Source organism: Nanorana parkeri, unplaced genomic scaffold (assembly GCF_000935625.1).
Source record: "Nanorana parkeri isolate BGI_ZX_2015 unplaced genomic scaffold, ASM93562v1 scaffold830, whole genome shotgun sequence".
Lineage (NCBI taxonomy): Eukaryota > Metazoa > Chordata > Amphibia > Anura > Dicroglossidae > Nanorana > Nanorana parkeri.
Window position 1 is genome coordinate 263,298 of NW_017307098.1, and position 21,498 is coordinate 284,795.

At 39.7% G+C, this 21,498-nt stretch overlaps 1 protein-coding gene across 1 annotated transcript in view; it reads left to right on the top strand.

The window, feature by feature from the left end:
- Positions 1–454: 454 nt before the first annotated feature.
- LOC108794289 (transducin-like enhancer protein 1) overlaps positions 455–21,498 on the top strand; it is a 59,796-nt gene continuing 38,752 nt past the window's right edge. The window contains exons 1-6 of the mRNA XM_018565302.1: positions 455–530; positions 3,389–3,489; positions 6,444–6,507; positions 6,589–6,633; positions 19,511–19,573; positions 20,573–20,647. Coding sequence (XP_018420804.1) covers positions 507–530; positions 3,389–3,489; positions 6,444–6,507; positions 6,589–6,633; positions 19,511–19,573; positions 20,573–20,647 — 372 coding nt within the window. The 5' untranslated portion in view covers positions 455–506. The remainder of the gene's footprint in view (positions 531–3,388; positions 3,490–6,443; positions 6,508–6,588; positions 6,634–19,510; positions 19,574–20,572; positions 20,648–21,498) is intronic.

Sequence of the window (21,498 nt, forward strand, 5' to 3'; positions counted from 1 at the left end):
GATGTTTACGGAGCGCTCCCGGGGCTGCATCCTCTCTCACCCAACCCCCACCCGTGTGCGCCGCCCTCCGGGCATGTGTCCCACGGGCTGCTGATACCCATCTGCTGGAACCACGCTTTGCTTTGGGAGAGATCGAGCACTGCTCTCTGTCTCGGATACACCACCACCTCCTCTCCCATCGGGATTTATTGTCTTCCGAGGGGGGGATCCCTAAACTTGCCCGGGAAAGTTTTCTGGAAATACCGTGCGGTGAGGAAAGAGAAGCGATCGGCGGGGAGTGATCGGCAGTGTCCCGGGTGCCCGGACAAGCTGTCTTCATCTGCTCTCTGCAGACAAAGAAAGGAGGAGGCGGCAGGATGCTGGGCGGCTCTGCATAGAGGACTCTTCACATCGCCAGCCGGCCATCGCAGCCACATTGGGGCCTTCACACTCTGCTGGCGTTTTGGAGTTCGCCAAAGTCGTCGAGAATTGATCTTCACAGGGGCAAAGCTGCGGCTGGGAGAGCCATGTTTCCCCAGAGCAGACACCCGGTGAGTTCGCACAACCTGGCTGGGTGCATCATCTTCCCTTCTAAAGGGCCACATCAGAAAGTAGATCTAAGTCCAAATCAATGCAATCTCATAGAAGCTATGGCAAGGGTAATGCCATTCCAAAAGTTTCCCATCTGCAGATTTTGTTAACACGAGATCTGGTGTTCCTTTCCTCAAGGTTCCTTGTTCAGGCACTTCACATTCACGGGGTGACAACTGGATCCTGATTGTGCGCTTGCATTGTCACTCGCTCACCTGGTGATCAGAGATGAAGATCCTTGTTCAGGCACTTCCGATAAAGGGGTGACAACTGGATCCTGATTTGGTGTTGTCACCCTGTCACGTGCTTGCCTGTTGGAGTACCTGGTTTTCCTGGAATGAAGGCACTTCCTGTTATGAGGTGACCAATGGATCCCAATTCTGCACATTGTCACGTGCTCGCCAGATGGAGGCTACAAGGGGCCCGTGCTGACACTGCATAGCACAGGCATGGTCCACTGTTGTCACCATTATGGAGCTGGGAAAGAGCAACCATGTGCATGAAGACAGGAAGCGGAGGATGTTAGCAGCAGATACAAACAAAAATATATAAAAAAGGGAATGCAATATTTTTTTAATGGGAGTTAATGATGATTAATATCCAGTTTGGTTTTAAATTTGCCTTCAGGAGCTAGAGAGCTTGGGATTCTATTGACTGCACCTAAAAAGGATATCAAAGATGGAGTCAGTTCATCATGTTTTGGGTGCAGTGGTCTCTTGTCCTCTGGGATTTGTCCCGCCTGATCATACGCTACTGATTTTTCTTTGTTCCTCAGAGATGTCACCTATTTTGTGTTCCGCTACCTTGGGTCTTGGTCTATCTGTTTTTTATTTCGGGGACTGTTGTGTAAAGAAAGCATGGCGTTTTGTTTGATTGCAAACTCTTTTTTTTCTTCCAGCCAGTGGTTTAACATAAATCTCATGCCCACATGTCTGCCATCTGTTCTGCTCTCCAAGTTGTTGGGAGGAGGAAGCTGGGGGGAAGCCTTATTATGTATGCCACATACCACCCACCAATTTTCCTCCTTGTTCTTGAAGTGTCTGAAATGCTCTTGGTCTTGATCTTTATTGCACTTCTTTAATTCAGAGTTGATGGTTTTACCATTTTATGGCTTTGCGGTTGCCAGTTTTAGATGGAACTTCCTGTTTTTAGTACAAATAAGCCCATCTGAAATGAGATGAATAGGCCATAGCTCCACATAAGGATAATGCAGCCTCTTGCTTGGCTGCTGCCCCCTGGGTTGGCTTTGTTGGCGTCTGTAGGCCACAGTCATTTTGTTATGAGCTAGTTGTTAGTGTTAAAGTGACACAACACTCAGGAGTGAAATCGTAAAAACACATTGAAGTACTTTTAATGATTAACAAAAATGTATCTTATTTATGTATCACTCGGCTGTAGATCCTCAAATCATCTCTGAATTGGTGTTAACACTGTCCTTCCTTCTGGAGGGTGAATACTTGTGTTCCCCATTGTCCATGTAAGTGGTGTAAAGTAGTCGCTGCTCCAAGCTCACTCCCGTCATGGACTACAATCTCAGTTACAAATTTGTAAACTAAATGTGAGATTGTAGTCCATGACAAAAGAAAGCTAGGAGCGGTGGCTACTTTTGTTCCCCAAGTGTCCCTGTGTGTATTGTAAAGTAGCCACCACTCCGAGCATGCTCCTGTCATGCACTACAATCTCACATTTAGTTTACAAATTTGTATTGAGATTGTAGTCCATCACAGGAGCGAGCTTGTAGTGGTGACTACTTTACACCACTTACATGGACTATGGGGAACAAAAGTAGTCACCCTCCAGAAGGAAGGACAGTGTCCGCACTACAGTGATACACAAATAAGATACATTTTTGTTATTAGTTAAGGTACTTGAAGGTATTTTTAAACTCGAGTTTAGTGTCACTTTAAATTGTGTTTGTAGTCAGAGTTGTAATAGTAACATTACACCGCTGCATCTGTTTGAGTCAGCCATTAATGTTTTATTGGTAAAGAGGTTTTAAAAAATGCCTGTCTTAATATTGACTTATATTGTTGTTCCTATTGTACTGTATTGCACTACACCCCAAAAGTGATGTAGAAATGTAAGTTGTTCCAGACTATGAAGGATCCAAAATATGCCTCTAGCTGGATGAAAGGGCCTCAACATTGACCCTTTGCTTTGAAATCTAGCAGTAATAGATCGTTAGTCACACACTGTAAACATGTGTACTTATGATTCAATGCTATAAACAGGATTTGGAATTTTAAAGAGGAAAGATTTACTCTGTCATCTCATCTGGCCTGCGTGTGCATTGTTACTCTGTTCAAGGATACAAAGATAATGGGCCTTGTCATAAATTCTTATTTACCCTTGGCCCAGTTAGCCACTTTTAGAAGTCAGACTTGTCACACAAGATTAATATAATTGCCGGTTTATTGAGAGTCATTAGGTGTGTGTGTGTTTGCAGCTATATTTATCCAGGCAGGTGAGGCCTGCTGTCTTTCCTGATGTTTTAGTTGCTATGTATATTTTTTTGGGCAGATTAGTCAAGTTTCTAACAATGTGTTACACCTATTCCTCCTCCAGTCAAACACAGAACAATGCTGGCCGTGTTTCCCTTTAGATATGTTCATTCTGGTGTTGGATGAGTTAATCAGCATTGTGCTTTGCTTGGCAAGTCAAATGGAAACTTTTCTTGGTGGCTTCTATGAAACTGTTGTGGGAATAAGACTGCAGGGTATTATGTCTGCTCTGCCTTCAGTATCATTCAAGTGGAAGTTGTATTGAAGTTTTTTTGTTTTTAATATTTAATTTCATTCCTGTCTTTTTGGTCCTCCAGACGCCACACCAGGCCGCAGGCCAGGCATTTAAATTTACCATCCCTGAATCCTTAGACCGGATTAAAGAAGAATTCCAGTTTCTCCAAGCTCAGTATCACAGGTGAGCATTTGCAGAAATATGTCGGGATCCATTTTTGTTTTATATGAAAAATACATTCTTTCTGCATGATAAAAAAAGAAACATAAGCCTGATTTTCAGTGTTGGGTTGAATTGAATGAAACGATTTAAGCCGGATTCAGTTGGGTAAAAAAAAACTAAAACATATATGTTCTTTTTTTGTCTTTTAAACAAGCATGAAACAAAGGTTTTTGAGTAGTATGCCGTGACAGAGCCTTTCCTTTTTTATGGCTTTAAACCTTAGGCAGAGTGCAAATATTTGTATGCTTTTTATTTCAAACAACATAGTCTTCCTTGTGATTGTGTACAGATACTTAGAGCCGGTATGCTGAACCTCATGTGTGCTAATAGATCATTGCATTGTGTTCCTAAAATTGTTCAAAGTTGCACACTGGACAGGTTTATAGCTAGGAGGATACTATACCCGCAGGACTTGTTCATACCACGTCTGCTGAGCTATGAAAAACAGGGCATGTAATAAACAGTTGTTTTCTGTGTGTCCTGTTCACACCATACATATGCACTGGTGTTCAGAAAAAACAATACCAGTCTGTGTCCCACCGCACTCTAGACCAGAATCCTGTATATAATAGAATGGGTACTGTTATGACCTGAGGATGGTGCGGTGTGAATCCAAATGGTGAAAAGAAGTGACCTGCACATGGGTTGTTAGCGTCTTTATTAAAGGTGTTCTACACATTGGAGTGCGGGTGACTTCTTTTCAGCAGGTGTGCAAAACAAATACGCAACTCAACGGACTGTGAGTGTGAACAGGAACTTATGAGGTGTTTTATCAAAAAATTGGGCAGTTTCCTGCAGCATCCAATCAATATGCATCCTTTTAATTGTAACAAGGAATCTGGTAGCTCTGGGTAACGGCTTTAATTGTTCTTGTAGTTTAAGTAAATCAACTTCCTTAAAGTATTCTTTCAGTGGACTGTAAATGAGTCCAACACATTGCATATTTTACTCATCTCTTTTCCTTTTTAGTTTTTTTAATTTCTCCTATTTATTGCCAGCAGGTGGTGTTGCTCTCCCCACTCCTCCACTGTTGTTTCCAGAATGGGTTGTCCCATTCAAACCAAACTTTTTTTTTTTTTTTTACCCTGTGTATTCCAAACCTGCCTGAGAACTGTCAATATTTGCTCTTCATTTTGTAACAAAATCTTGAGTTGAAAACACCAGATGAGTCAAAGCTGTTTGCCTTCAGGAGCCTGCTTAGCAGTAATAAGGCTTTGTTTAAATAGTAAATTAGTTACTGTTTGTTAAACATCCTGATACACAGGCAGCGTAAAAAGATTGACGCTGGAGTAGGTAGGAGGTTGTTCAATAAACGGAAGATAATCTATCTTTTCCATACTCCCAATGAAGCAGGCAACCCTCCATTTTCTCTCATGCACATACATTACACGTAATTTAGAATTGGTGGTAGAGCTTTAAATGAGTACCTTCCTGTTTTGTTATGACATGTACACATTTTTGCAGAGATTGTTACTGGTTTAATTTTATTAAATTTGTACGGTGCAGTGAGAATGTGGGGCAGGAACTGTGATTGCCATGCATTGTAATTGGCAAATAGTGACTTCCAAGCTGCATATTGAGCCGGCATTAGCTTGGCTAGGGTTGCAGACTAACTAAAAATAGGTATGGACCTGTCTGAGTTGTGGTCTGTGCGTCTGACCACATGTGTTGTCGAAGATCTGACCATGTTTTTGCTTCAGTTATAAAATCTTTCAGTTTGTAGGTTCTCTTATAAATCATATGGGATCTTACTATCTCAAGGACACTGTAAATGACTGAATTCATGAATGCTTACAGTGGACCTGTCATTAAATTCCCACTTTTAAATGAAACGGTAGTCGTATCATGTAGTTTAATAGATTACAATATTCTAGATGGAAAAAGTCTTGTTCTCCATCTCATAGCCTCAGCAGCCTAGAACACATGGTCTCTGGCTACCAACCACATTACTGCTGAGAGTCTGTTGTTTACAGTCAGCAGTGAGATAAGATGATCAAAAAGGCTTCCATGTACATAGATAACTACAGATGACGCACTAAAACCTTCTAGCACACATTGACTGTTTACATTGTGTGTGTGTATAGAAACATTGCAAAAAATGTATTAGAGTTGTCAGAGAAACGGGGCTCCCTATTGGAAGATTTCCCTTCACCTCTTCTTTTTGTCACTGTAAAATGTGCGATTTCCCATTTAATGTCTCACCGAGAATTGTCACCAGTACCAGATGGGGAATATCCCCAGTGCGAACACACCTAGCAATACACATTTTGACAGGATACTAACCCTTCTCTAGTTAATCCAAAACTAGAAAAGTTTTTGCTATCCATTGAAATGTATAAAAAAATAATTGTCTTTTTTGGCAAGCATCCTATTCCTTTTTCAAGCTTGCATTATCAACCTAAGTTTGAAGCATAACTAAACCTGAGAACAAAAATATTACAGCTTACAAGTCCTATGATGTGGTGGCTGCATTAGTTTTCTTCAGCAAGTACTGGAAATACCTGTACGCCTTGCTAGAAATGCAGTGTCCTCGTGAGCTGACCTAGAAGCAAAACGCATTATCTTATTTGTGTAAACTACTAATCCCACAATGCAATGAAGATGTTCAAAGGCAGGCATGTTTGAAGTCCAGCTTGGGTGGCAAGCTCCTTCTTTACAATGGAGAAATGAGCCTAGCCACACAGGGAGAGGCAATGCATTATTTGCAGGATTGCCAGGTGAACAAAAATAAAAATAAGTATGAGAAGTAAATAGCCGCTTCATTTTAGGACTGGTAAGCTGAATGAATAAATTGTTTTTGGGGTGTAGATAGGTTTGAAGAGAACTGGGTTATGGGATGAAATGTAGTACTTTCAGGTACTTCAGAGGCCTTATCTATGAGCATGTTAAAACCTTTTTTTTTTATTTTTTCAAAGCCTTAAATTGGAATGTGAAAAACTAGCGAGTGAAAAGACAGAAATGCAGAGGCACTATGTTATGGTATGTACTCTTATTTATATTCTAATCAGTTTAAAATACAGCAACTGGAAAGAAACTAAGCTGTTTTTTTTTCTTCTACAGTATTATGAGATGTCTTATGGACTTAATATTGAGATGCACAAACAAGTAAGTTTAATAATAGTTATAATGGCTATTATATATGTTTCATGACCTTTCACTGCACGCAGACACTGCTCTTTCCCAGACACATGAGCAATGCCTCATTCATGCTGTACGAACCTCTGCGCCTGTGTGGTTGAGGCCTAACGTGCATCAGTGCACAACGATGCCATTTATTGTGAATGCACTCCAGGGAATCTCCGTAATGCGGTGCGATTTGCAGTGATAAAATGCAAATGGAGCCTTTTTTTTGTATGTGTGTTGCAGTCCATTCCTCTCCTGTGCATCAGCTAAAAATAGTCACCTAAGGTAGATGAGAATGTTTCAATACGTCACAAGCAGACATAGGTGGTGTCTAAAGCTTGACCATACATGGACTACATTTTAGGCAGTTTGCTGCACCACCCAGCTCAACAAATGTTGATGTTTCAATCGACTTTTGTCAAATTAGCAAGTTGGAAACTTGATGACCGAACAGACACTGCAGGCACTGTTGCGATTATCTGACCACTGCATGAACTGGCTGTCAGAATGTAATGGCCACCTGGGGAGATTCCTCCATTCAGACTCTTACAGTGTATGGTCAGATTGTATATTATACCAGTGCCTTCCTATGGGGTCAAACGTTTCAGATAACTGCACTACAAAGAGTTAAATGGTAGGTGGTGAGTTCAGCGTCCCTTTTACAATGCCATTTTTCCTTTTTGGTGTTTAAAAAAAATTAAAAATAAAGTTTGTATGGGAACTGCATTTATACACAGATTGCCTGAGCCACTGACCATGCCAGAGATGCTTTTAGGAGTATGTGCTTATCACCCATTGAAATGTAAAGAACCCAGTTCACCAAATAGCTGTATGCAGCCACATAACACATGCACTGCACAGTCACACAAGGATTGTGTGCACCTTCCCCTACTTTTTCCTGTAGCCTTTTAGTCAATTGATATAACTTGAGTTTATTCTGAAAAGTAATGCAACAAACTCTACAAGTTCAGCACTTTTGCACTGTAATGGTATGCTAGTTGTGCGTTTTTTTGCATTTTCTTTAATTCAATTTGTAGTATAAATAAATGCTTTTAATGTACATGTAATGTTCATTTACCTGATTAGTGTTGAGCAGCTGACTCTTCTGTGTCCAATTCAGCATGCTTTCACCTTGTAAAATCCCAGCCTTTGAAAAGAACAAATAGGTCATTGGTTGTTCTTATTTGAGGTGCAAACCTTGGTTTGTGTTCCCATAAAATTCTCACTTCTGACCATGATAATGGTGAATAAAGAGTATTGAACTGGAACAAGGCACGAAGGGCCTCATAAGAGAAGAGCAGCTAAATGATTGCTCAACCCAAAGGACCCTCAATTGAGCTCATATTGTCTGCCAAAGAAAGCATTAATGGCAGGGTGTAAGTATTCAGCAGATATGCTGACGCTCACATTTTCATCGAGATGATGGCACAATAAGTCTTTAAGAAATTGATTTGCCTCTTAAAAAAGATTATCATTAGATGAAGTTGCACAGTTGGACACATTTCAAAGTGCAACAATACACTTCAAGCTTGATGTATATGTGCTATTCCGTCTAAAATTCTTGTTTCATTAAATTAAAGAGCATGGCTGACCGACCAGGGCGCTGCAGAGAAATTGATTAGTTCAGGCTTCAGGCCACTAGTATATTCAAAGACCTTTAGCAAGCAATTGAGTTGGGAGCTGCATTTCTATGGGGATATTCTTAGCTTTATGTGTGCAGTAGAATGGGTATTAACATTCACTTGCCTGCTGGAGATGGTTTTTGTGAAAGGCACTTTGTGTATTGCAGGAGATCACATGGGTCATTGAAGAAATCACCAGTGGTCTTGTGCAGTTTGCTTTTTATCCACGTACACTTACGGGTTGCTAGTATGAATACATCATGCATCTATTTAAATGTCCTGTATATTTTTTGTGTGTGAAGTGCAGCATCCTTATGGGTTAATTCCGGATACAAGGTTCCCTCCCACTGTGACTTGCATCGTCTTATTAGTTTTTTTTTTGTCTCTATCTTTTTTTAAAAGCAAAAAAACAAAGGTTTTTTGTATCAATTTTTTTTGCTATTAATTTTAAAAAGACATTTGGTAGCTAGTAATCATAATTCTTAAAAACTGGTGACGTGCAAACCCCAGGGTGCAGGCAGGCTCAAATTGATGCATTTTGCTGACTGATCACCAGCATGGCCTAAGTGCTCATTATGTTGTAGAGAGGGCCTTTGGAGCGCTCATTACGTTTGACAGGAATTCTCTCTAGGGGGAACTGGGCATTAGCTAGACTCCTGACAGGCTGAAATTATTCCTGCTTTATGGCTTATAACCAAATGGTAGCAAGGAATCATCTGGGGACAGAAAAATGTCATTTCTGACAACATCTTTGTTACTGAGAAATAGGAGGAGGGGTGGGGGAATTCCACAGAGGCAGCGTTAATGTTCCTTTGGCCTGTCTGCTATGTGTATGATGCCACACGTACATTTTGTGAAACCCTTTGCGGCAATGTCATCTGATTTCATGGCTTGAAATGTATGTACAAGGTAGTGTGTGGTGCGTCATTTTTTTTTCCTCTCTCCTCCTTTTCCCTCCAAGCTGCTTCTCATTTAGAAACTTGTATTTAGCGTGCAAAATAAGAAGATGCAAAGCCTTTTTTTAAATATTGGTTTGCAGGTGTGAAATCCAGTGACGTGTGTGTATAAAACATTTGAAATATAGCTCATTATCTTCGCTTGTGTGTTTTTGTTTTGTTTTTTTAATATCCTCATGATAAAATTAGTTGGGGACATCACCGGGAATGAATTAAGCATGACAAATCCCAGTCTCCATAGTGACTGGATGGTAACATCATGTCTAGGACCAGTTAAGATGTGAGTTTTTTTTTTTTTTCCCCTACATGCATTTATCAAAACTGGAACAGACAAAATCTGGAGAATTTGCACTGCAGATCAGCTTCTCTCTCATTTTTAAAACTTACCTGAGCAAACTGAAGAGAGATGCTGATTGGCAACTGCTCTAGATTTTGTCTGCTCCAGTTTTGATCAATTCACCTCATGATCTTCCCACTCTTCCATACAGGTATCTTCTAACTCCTGTACTGTGGGTTGGTTATCTGGTGGGAACATGACCACTTCTACTAGGTGAGTGTTTTGGGAATTGTTCCTCGCAAGTAAGACACTATTAGAGAAGCCAGGTTCACTTTCTTACTTGATCAGACATGGAAGATCTATTCCCACAAAGTAGCTATCCAGCTACAGAACTCATATGCTGCATTTTATTCCTGACAGTTACAGTGAGCTACGTTCTTTTTCACAGGTCAGTGAGAAGCTACACATCTATGTGCTTTTATTTACACTTGTATGAGGGAAGTCTTCTGCAGTTTTAAAACCAAATCTCGGCATGATGGAACTTTTTAGTTCTCCAGCTCCATAAGACTTGCAGAGTGTTTTCTTGTATGCGATCCACCGCTCAAACTTGTTAGCAATAGTACACTATCCTTGTATTTCCATTAAAAAAATATAGTATGGATTTTTTCCATCCCATATATTTTTATTCATATATTTTAATTTTCTATATTTTCAATTAGTTATTTGGCACTATTATGATTCTGCACCAAACCTTGGGCAGTTAGGCTGCTGTTCTTATCCACCATGATGGTCTATCCCTCGTGTGTATGGTGAACATGAAGATCAGAATGAGTGTTTCTGGTATCCTAATGAAGTGAGCTAACTTACAACCTTGTTATGAGATCAAAGTAGCATTGTTCTGGCTATCTAACCTTTTAGAGTTGGTTCCTAGAATTTGGAAAGTTTTTTTTTTTTTTTCCCAGATCTGATTTCACATTTTTATTTGGGCAGGATTTTAGGACTAACTCTAGATTTCTTACCTTGTATATACATCAAACTTCACTCCATTGGACAACAAGGTTTTTGGGAGTTTGAGTCATGTATATAGATTCATAAAAACTTCCAAATCCCTTGTCCAATGAAGTTTGATGTGTATATACAAGGTATGAACATTAGAATTGGTCCTAAAGTGTTGCCCAAATGAGTTTGTGAAATCGAATCTGGTAAAACTATCCAAAATCCAGAAACCAACTGTAAAATGTTATGTGACTCATCTCCTAACCAGTTGGATAGCTACTTTGTGACAAGGGATCTCCAATGCCTGATCAATGTCAGAAAGTGAACCTGGGCTCTCTAATATTGTCTTACTTGTGAGGAAGAATTTCCAACACGCTCACCAAAGTAGTGTGGTTAGACCATTACTGAATTCTCTGGTTACAATTTTTGGGATTTTTTAGATAGCCTTACCTTATTACAAGTCATGAAACAGGTGAGAAGATTTACGGTCAAATATAGACACAAAGTAGAAGAAATGCATTAGGTGGTATGCCTTTGAGAGCAGCAGTAAATGGATTAAAGAATGCAAGTGAATTGTCAATACTGCTTGTTAAGCAGTTTGCAAGGGCAGTGCTTGTTATGGATTTTTTGAATTCGAGCAAAGGGGCCATTTCTTTTATTTGCTGGAAGGTTTGTCTAAAAGGAAATTAAATGCTGAAAACAATGTTGTTTTTAGAAGTGCAAGGATATGGGATGTGGATTCGTGTTTCAGGAGTTTGTGTTGTGAAATAGCCCCAGTGGATGTTAGTTCCAATACTGTTGCTTTTAACTGTATGGTTATTGTTAGGTATATGCTGAGTTGGACAAATGTATTGTAGAATTCTGGTGCTGGCCACTCAAATACAGGGGCCAGAAGATAGTTTTCAGAGCTGTCTCATGCATGTGATGTCTGGTGCTGTTTTATATATGTGTACTTAAAGGAGAACTATGGGGTCAGGGCCTTTCCCCATACTTCTCCCAAGTGTCACAGGAGAACACAAACTAGCGTTCTCCCGTGACCCAAAGCTCGGTATACTGAGACCGACGCAGCCGGGACGGATACCGTTAATACTGTCCTGGATCCACCCAGCTGCGGGATTGACAGCTGGCTCTGCCTATCCAGAGGCAGAGCCAGCTGTGCCCACCCCTCCCCCGTCCGTTCCACCAGTCTGTGCTGGAGGACCAGACGGGAGGGGGGGGGGAATCCCTGCAGAGAGCCGTGAGTGACAGTCACGGCTCTCTGCAGGGATAGATCAAGAAGTGAGCGAGTGACGATATGTGTTCACTCACTTCCCGATCTATTGTTTCATTGGCACAGGTCGGCTCAGATTATGAGGCTGAGTGAAAATCTCTCACCTCATAGTTCTCCTTTTAATAGCACTTCATATCCATTATTGGCTATTTTGTTTTTTTAACATTCCATTCATACAGCATGGCATATCCATGAAGAAAATACATACTGAGCTGGTGTTGCAGCGAAGAGTTTATTTTACACTTCACAACAAGTACACATAGGTTTGGAATGCACTGTTTTTTGAGAATCTTCTTTTCACCCCAAACTATTATTGAATCTTGCGGACTGTACATTTGTAGTTAATTGATACCTTTTTGGAGGTGTAATTGTAATATAATTCAAGGCACATCAGTAACATTTTGTTTTGCTAGCAATGTGTAACTTGCTGGTCTTCAGATATTCAGCAATGGTGTGTTAAAGTAAACCTATTGTCTCTTTACCACCTTTTGAACCATGGGATGGTGCCTTCTGTGTTTTCTGTCCTCCTTCACAAAACCACACAGTCAATGCAAATACTGACTTTGTTTTCAGTAGGAATGCTCCTTTTATGACGGTGCTAGGACCTACTGATTTTTTTTTTTTTTTTAACATGGGGAGCATGCCTACGTGGATGGGGGGCCATAAAGGTACAGTCACGCACATTGAAATACTTGGTTTAAAAAGCTTACCCAGGCTACATGTTTGCTTTATATGCCTGTACAAAGATCATTTATTTTTTTGGCCTGAGTGGTGATACTGTTTTTGCACTACTTTTTGTGGGTCATAAAAAAAATAACTCGTGCCATTCATCAAAATCACTGACTTTTTCATTTCTATTGGTTACATTTTGCAGTGGTTCACAAAATGTCAGTTCTAAACCAAATGGAGCCTAGCACTTATTTCTGTGTTCATCTGAACACGCATGTTCAAATGCACGGCCCCGTACACAGCTACGCCTGGGGGCTGTGTTTTTTGCGTTGCATACGGATGCACACTAAAGAGCAGAGCTGCGTTGATGGCCCCAGTAGTACAATATTTTTTTGCATTTTTACCTAAATGCATTTATATGTGTGAAGTTTCTGGTGCTTGGAGATTGCACACAGTGCTAGAAAAGTTTGCATGCATAAAAACGCATATGGACCAAATGCCTGCATATACACCTACAAAGATGTGTATTTTACTCATGAAATTCTGTGTTTTGTGTTTCTTCGGTGCCCGTGTGAATGACACTAATGTACCGAGTTACACTTATCTTCCTAACCTCCTAAATGCTTATAATATTTATTCTTTACCAAACCACATTTCAGGTTAAAGTGATACTAAACGAGGTAAATGTTTATACATTTAAGTACCCTAACTACTAATAAAAAAAAATGTATCGCTCGGCTGTAGATCCTCAAATCATCTCTGAATTGGTGCCGACACTGTCCTTCCTTCTGGAGGGTGGCTACTTTTTGCTCCCCATGGTCCATTCTAAGCTCACTCCTGTGATGGACTATAATTTCAATACAAATAAGTAAACTAAACATGAGATTGTAGTCCATCACGAGAGTAAGCTTGGTTGGAGAAGTGACTACTTTACAACATGCACAGGGACCATGGGGAACAAAAGTAGCCTCTAAAGTAGCCACTAATTCAGAGATGATGTAAGGGTCTACAGCTGGGTCTACAGAGTGATTAAACAAACAAGTTACATTTTTGTTACAGGAGAACTATGAGGAGAGTCAGTTACACTCATCCCCATGGTTAATGCGGTCGTGTGACAATTAAACTGTCGCAGGTCGACATTCTTGATCGGGAAGTAAGCAAAGACAATACTGCCAATCCGCTCACTTCCTATCCTTTCCCTGCAGAGAGTGGTGACTTGTCAGTCACTGCTCCCCGCAGGTATCCCCCCTCCGATCCTCCAGTGCTGACTGGAGGGACGGACAGGGGAGGGGGTTGGCGTAGCTGGCTCTGCCTCTAGAGAGGCAACCAGCCAGCTGGGTGGAGCTCGACAGTATTGACGGTTGCTGCGCTTTCAGCCTGCTATATGCTGAGTTTTGGGTCACGGGAGGACAGTGTGTTTTTCCTCCTGTGACCTTGAGGAGAACTATGGGGGGAATAAACATTACCACGTGGTTCACCTTTTTAATAGTTAAGTTACTTGAATGCATATTTAAGATATAATGCCTGAGTTTGAGGGGGACTTTTAAAATTGTTGATATATATATATATATATATATCTCATCTCATTTATATATAATTTTTTTTAATCTTGGAGCCATTTTTCTTTTCAACTTTAAACCTGCTAATAGTGTTTACTTAGTGTTAGTAGTTGGCTCTTAAAGCCAAAGTTTTGTTTTTTTCTTGGGAGGCTGCAATGCACCAGTTTTTAGATATCTCCCAATATTTGGTTACAGAAAGCATTTTAGAACTTAGTAGCAAATAAGTGTTTGTTTGTTTTTTGCCACCCAGATGCCTGAATTTGACTGTTTTTTTAGTTGGGTTGTTTAGGTTGCTCCCTTTGCTCGAAAGGTTTCATCTTCACTCGCTAGTTTGAAAGTTGTTGGAAACAGGATAACTCTTGAATGTCCGACAAGACTGTGATCCATCAAACGATGGTTGAGAGTTCTGACATACTAAAGATGTATAAGAGCAAAAGCTCTTGAGATCTTGACAGGGGACTTCTACATGCCAATTGGCTTTATGTCAGCAACATTTACAGCTGTGTGTGAACTGGACAGTTATTTACTATGTCTGCTCAATAACTGCTGGGAGTGATTTTTCATTGTGTAAATGTTGAGAAATTAGGATTAGAGGAGTGAGGCATACAGACTAAACTTTTATCGTAGGATGCAGTCCAAGCATTGCTAAGAGAGGTACAACAACAAACATTTTTACTGGGTTAGTGCCAAAATCTGTTAAACAGTATTTTAGGAGTCATGCAACAATTTTTAAGTGCTTCATATGTTCAGATTGTTCTATGAAAATGTACTTAGTGGGGTTCATAATGGGTTCCTTTTTTCAATATATGTGGCAGTTGCAGTATGGCTGCCAACTACAATTACTTCCATGTTGTAGTAATTCGGAAAAAGTAGCGATGCTCAATGGGTGAGTTTTAAGTGTTTGAAGAATGTCTGCTGCCCATATCAGCCAGTCAGCATATCCTGTTAATTTCCTATCCCACTGTAGGAAAATTAAATGAAGACTTGAATGGCTACAGTAAACAATTGACAGCTTTGTCAGTACCTTTTTTTTAAAATACATTTTTCTACATTTCTTGGGGTGCTGGTCCAGTGGCTTACACTGCAGAATTGTACTTTTGTGTAATTCTGGGTGGGGTCCCTAATCTTCAAGTATTACTAAAGGCTGGGCGGTTTTTACCTTAATGCACTCTCTGCATAAAGGTAAAAAACGTCCAGTACCTCTTAGACTCCCCGGTCTAACCTAACCATCCCCACTCCCCCACAACATATGGTTGTAGGGGGTCTTTGGAGCACAGCTATAAATAACTATATGTAGTTCCTTTTTTGAGAAGCATTTTTTTAAATCCCAAATGATTTTGAAAACCAACCTCTACAGTTTGTCATATCCTGTTTAATATGACAGTAAAGAGGAGATGAATGTGTCTACTTAAGCCTTTTACTCAGGAGACCTTTAAATTTGATTGGCTGCTGCAATTCTAGCAGAATTATTCGATTTGAGAGCAATAGAAAGATAAGATATCCAATTACCCAAATGATTTGCAGGATTAGCCAACGTTGTCATGGAGACGCGAGTTGGAACAAATTAAATTTTGAGCAATAAAATAATTTTAAAGCTCATTTGGGATCAGTGAAATTTGGCTGTGGCCTATACCTGAATTGATTTCTAGCTTGACATGCTCTTCGACATTGATATACTGTGGGGACTATGGCTTCCAAATCTATCAGATTGCATTTTGTTGCTTAGCACTTCACTTGTTCAGCATTACATCCCTATTTCATGAGCTTTCAGCAGTTTTTTTTTTTCCAACTTAATTTATCAAAATAAAAACTATAAAGGCAGTAAGTAAATTACAAAATAAAATATATATTTCTGTGTGTTATGATTTTATGTATCATTTTATTCACGTTTAACATTACCGGCCTTTTGAAACAAAGCAAAACCTGTATTGCTGTTTGTGTGGTTTCTCCTTAACCAATCAATTAATGGATTCCTGGTTTACATAATGAGTGCCAAGCATTTAAGAAGAGCGGCATGGATTTAAAAAGGAAGAATGCTCAGCACTGAGAGCATTTCCCCTTTCCCATATGTCTGCTGTTAGACAGATGGAGATGAAAATTGCTCTGAGGTCAATAAGCCATTTGCAGCGTTCTCACTGCCTTCGATTTTTCCCTCATCCGCCACACAGATTATCTCAAATGATTCAGTAATGACAAAAAGTGCAACATTGACCTTTATTCCTTTGTGGTTTACAATGTTGCTTGGTATAAATGGCAGGAAGTCCATTTTTCTGTCTAGAAGGACTTTTGAGTTATTGAGCCATGCCTTTTAACCCCATTCCAGTAACACAGGCCTGCTGTGTGCAGGTTTAATAGTACATTTATATACATTGCTGTTTGTGGATTTGGAAAGTGTTAAGATATTAAAATGCTTGTATAAACCTTTTTTTATTAGGGCTGTGTAGTGTTTACATGCTGAAGGATGGCCTTGGAGCCGGGTTTGACCATTGCTTTTGGTTGTCGGGGCATGTAGCACTTTCCTGGAAGGAAGCTTTTTTTTTTTGTTACTGTGCATGGATTTTCCAGAAATTCCTGTGTGATTAGTAACCAATTCACTTTTCTGTAGTGGCAGTAATGAGGATACCTTGCTGCTAGGATCTGACTTTTTGGATAGTTTGTTAGTCTCTTCAACCCCTCATAATGCACTGCATGCTGTCTCTATAGGTCCATGAGATGCAAACATCGCATGGGAGGTTCCTCTTCTTGGACTTTTAGGTTCCCATTGGCATGTACCTAAATGAATGCAAATCAGTGGTATGTGCCAGCAGCTTTACTGCATTTGAGAAAGGGACACCATAGCCTAAAACATTGTGGTATACCTTTTTAACCTGTATAAATGTGCCATCACAACGGTAAATGGGATAATCCCAGAATCATTTGAACTCCTAGTGCTATACATTATTGATCTATTTTACTTTGATAGGTTGACCAATGGTTTTGGTGAGCTGTTATTCAGTTAATGGAATTGTGAAGGGATCAACAGAGTACTTATAACATAACAGTACTCTATGGTGCCTGGTGTTTTTTGTTATTTTTTGAGGGGAGTGTATTTTAGGACTATAAATCTGGTGCAAGGCTCCATTGTATTTGTAAAATGAGCTGAATACCACAGTTGGGAGATCAATGCTGGACAAGAAAAAAAAAAAAGATAAGCTACTAGTTTTTGTCCACATGTAAGAAATGCTGGTTTCTTACTGAAGAAATCTTTTAATCCTGTTAATTGTGACTTTACTAGACACCCCTGGCTGACCCTTCTCTAGGTTGGTTGGCTGGGATGTATTTTCTCAGCCAACTGCAATTATCCAAAAAGATATAGATATATATATGTGTGTGTGTGTGTGTGTGTGTGTGTGTGTGTGTGTGTGTGTGTGTGTGTGTGTGTGTGTGTGTGTGTGTGTGTGTGTGTGTGTGTGTATTTATATATATCTCTATCTATCTATATATATGGTCTGATTTAGCATTATGCTGCTGCTTTACTGTTTGCCTAAAGGTTTAGGGGAAAAAAACGTATTTGCAAGATACAGCCAGTATTTACTGAGGAGTTTTCAAGTGTTTAAAAAATTTGAGTCATTTAGATTCTGTCTGTTATACAATTATCCATTGTTCAAGCTTAATGTAGTTACAAAACTGAAGTTAATCAGTACATTGCCCTATGTAAATAAAGGGTGTACAATGGCTCTTTTCACTTCTACAGAGAATATGAAGTTCTTGTGAAGCAGTCTCCCCTAAGCCAAATGATTCATAGGAGATGATGAATAACCTCTGCCTCTGCAAAAACACTGTCTTGCATTGCTTTTGTAATTTGTGCTAAATATGCCTCCTTGACATAAATGTCAAAGTATAACTTGCATACATAAAACAGCTAGGCAACATGTCAGACATTCCACCTATTGTACGGTAAGAATCAAAAAACCAAATAGGCTTGCCTCCAAGTTCCTCCTTCATGTTAGAGTACAGTAGGTTTCCCCCATGTTAATTGCAATGATCCTTAAGATAGTAGGGCAGCTCTTGAGTGTAGGGCACAGCTAAAAGGTTGTCATTTGCAAATAAACCCATCGTTCAGATAGCAAAAACCAATGACTAAAGTTGTATTGCTGCTCTTTGATAGGCTGTACACTTGAGTCTACTATTAAAAATGAACACACTCAAGAGACTCGGCATTAAGAACATAAACAATTAAGGGCTCTTGAGATGTTCTGAGAGCTGCCATACAGACACAAGAGCCTTTTCCTGACATTGTAGGCTGATCTTTATGGTGCCAAAGAACTTGGACAATTATTACTGCTCTGTCTGCCAAAGCTTCTTCAAGTAGTAAGGATTTGTTTTCTTCTGCTTATCTTGATTTGCAGTGCTGGGCAGAATAAGAACATCACAGATTTGTTCTGTAAACAAGGTTTTTCTGACTGACCGTAAAAAGACAATGCACTAATTCTTGATGCAAATGAATTTGGTGTGCTTGGACAATTATAAAAGCAGTAATAAAAATACATTTAAAAAACGTGGCTACTATGCATATTTTTTGCTTTGGTTTTTTTCTTTAAAGTTTTTTCCAGCTTTATTAAGTACAGGCCTTTGATCCTCACTCCAGTTTTCTTAACCTCTCATTAGTATGCAAATGTTTGCCCTGGCGTCTTTGTAATCTTGCCATTTTAATGTCTACAAACTGAGCAATCGGCAGATATTTCTGCAGATTTATTATGGGAGGTGACAGGGGAGCAGAGAACTCCCGTGTCATCACTGAAGCAGCTTGATAGGCTACAAAGTAGAGTTTAGTACTATGTCGTAAGCACAGCACTAGCATGAATATGTGTAGCCATGACTGCTGCCTTTTAGGTAGATGTCAATAGCCTGTGTTTCTAGGCTACAGTTGACAATACAGCGTTGTGTTCCACAGCGGTACAGACATCATGGCAGACAGTTTTTAAGCGCAAGATGGCGCTATGCGTGGCAGAGATTTGCATAGTCAAAGGTGTCGGGCAGGGTGGAGTTTTGAAGGTCAGGTTGGTGCAGAATACAGTGATGCTTTGCCTGCAGGCAATATCAATATCACTACGTGACTGACACTGCCTTTAATAAGCTACATGTGGGCACTAAGGCAACTGGTCGACCCTGCTGTTACAAAGCAGCTGTTGAAAAGGTCACTTTGAAAAGACCGTTTTGCATAAAGGAGGACACCTCTGTATGAAGATTGTGAGCCTCTGGGGCAATTGGAAATCAGCTTTCAGGCTAAATCCGACAGGTGTGCACTCTGTTTTAACTATGTATAGTTTGTGCCCGGCGTTTAAAGATAATGGATGCAACCTTATTAGTGCTAGTTGCTTTAGCATTTCAGCAACATGGAATCATTTGATTGGTGACCGTTTTTGTAGTAATGAGCAATATTTGCTTGTGCCGTATTATCCTGTGGTAGTTCGTAAAGGTGTTCTATTTTTATGCATTTCTTTGCTTATGATTTCTATTTTCCCTTGCAGACAGAAATTGCCAAGCGACTGAACACAATTTGTGCACAAATCATCCCATTTCTTTCTCAGGAAGTAAGTAAAATACTGCTTGCTAAAGTGCAATTATGCTACTTCTCTGTTTGCAGATTAGATGGCTTTACAATGTTAATTTTATCGCGTTGCATAAGTGTGAAGAACATCTGTTCTAGTTTTGGTGTGTAGAGCTCCATAGTACTTCATTTAACAGATTGCAGACCAACCCCCAAAAAGTGAGACTGTGGACAGTTCCATAGGTCACAAATTACAACATTCTAATACTTCACAAAAAAGGCGGGAGAATGCATACATCTGTCTTACAGAAACTGTTTCATAGACCCAAATTCGTAAAAACACCATGCATCCTTTAGAGTTTATGTAGTAAAAACTTTGACAATGTACTGTATGTGTTTTAACATTATTATGAAATGTTCAGACTACTACCCTCAAAGAATCTAAAAAGTGGGTCCATTTGATCCTGGAACAGCCAATTCCTTTTTTGGGGGGGTAGCATCTTTATAACACTAAATGACAGGAGGTGAGTGAAAATTCCCCCAACCGAGACATGGCTTTAAAAATGCTACAAAAAACTCATAAGCACTTGAAGACCTGTCCTGGTGACGACCTTTTATTTGTGAGGGGAAATCTTCCAACAGAAACACAAAAAAGCCCTATAGAAGATATAAGACTTTCAGCAAAGGAAAAATATAATTCTAGCTGGAATTGTTTGCTTTAATTTGTTCTCGGTAAAATGGCTAATACAGGAGTAGGCAAACTCTGGCTCTCCAGCTGTGGTGAAACTACGTGCATCTGCCTCTAGAAGCCATGCCTGTGGCTGTCAGATTTGCAATGCCTACTGGGTTTTGTAGTTGCACCACAGCTGGAGGGACAGAGATTGCATATCCCTGGGCTAATAAGTAGGAACCATGGTTGCTAGTTGACTGCAGACATATCCCTGACAAATCAGGCTTATTATGTGACTACCCTACATTACATTTATGATCAGAAACCTGAGTAATTTATTTATTACCCCCAAATTATTTTTTTTATTTGCAGCATCAACAACAGGTGGCTCAAGCCGTAGAGCGTGCCAAACAAGTGACAATGGCAGAGTTGAATGCCATCATCGGGGTACGTGGCCTTCCTGGTCTACCTCCTCCCGTGTGTATAACTAGCTTACTCTACTTGTTTTATATATCATGTATTTTAAGGTGTGGTTATGTTTGTGCAAATGCAGCTAAAAATTATTTTGTAAAAGTGTGTGCTTTGAATAGAGCATAGGAATATTAATGTTCGGAGTATGCCATTTATTAATGTCATGTGAACGCTTGTTCAGGCGTGTTTTTTTAAATATTGTTTGTGGCACTGCAATAATTTACTTTTTCAGCTTTGCTTTCTTTTGAAAAGGTTTCTAAAGTTTTGCATTTGTTCATACCAGGAGCGCTTTTGTGCATTCCCCAGCAAAAGCAAAAAATACATGTAACGGTCACCATTGCCCATCATTTTAAACTGTCTTGTTCACATCAGCATGTTTCGAGGTACATTGGAAGTGTGTGTGTGTCCCTGTGTCCCTTTTTAAAGCATTTTAAATGGATTCCTTTTCATGGAATTAAACCAAATGCTTCTAAATTTGTATAAATGCATAATAAAATGGCCTCAATTGGTGTGAACAAAGTCATAGTGTGACCTAGACCATAACAGAGCATGTAAAGGAGCTCAGTTTTACTGGAATCAAGCCTGCCATCTGGTGGCTTCTTCCTAGAGCCATCACTACATATCTGATTTGTGCTGCTCTTTTTGACTATGAGCTATAGATAGACATGTTCATGTCTATGTCTATTCAAGATTAAAAAAAGTGGTATATTCACTAAATAGCGACCAAAAGTCTTACATCGTCTACATGGCAAAAATGTGATGCCCTTAGTCATCTATTTTCCAGATGAACAGCAATCTTTTTTACATTTAAGGTTTCTTTAATTTGC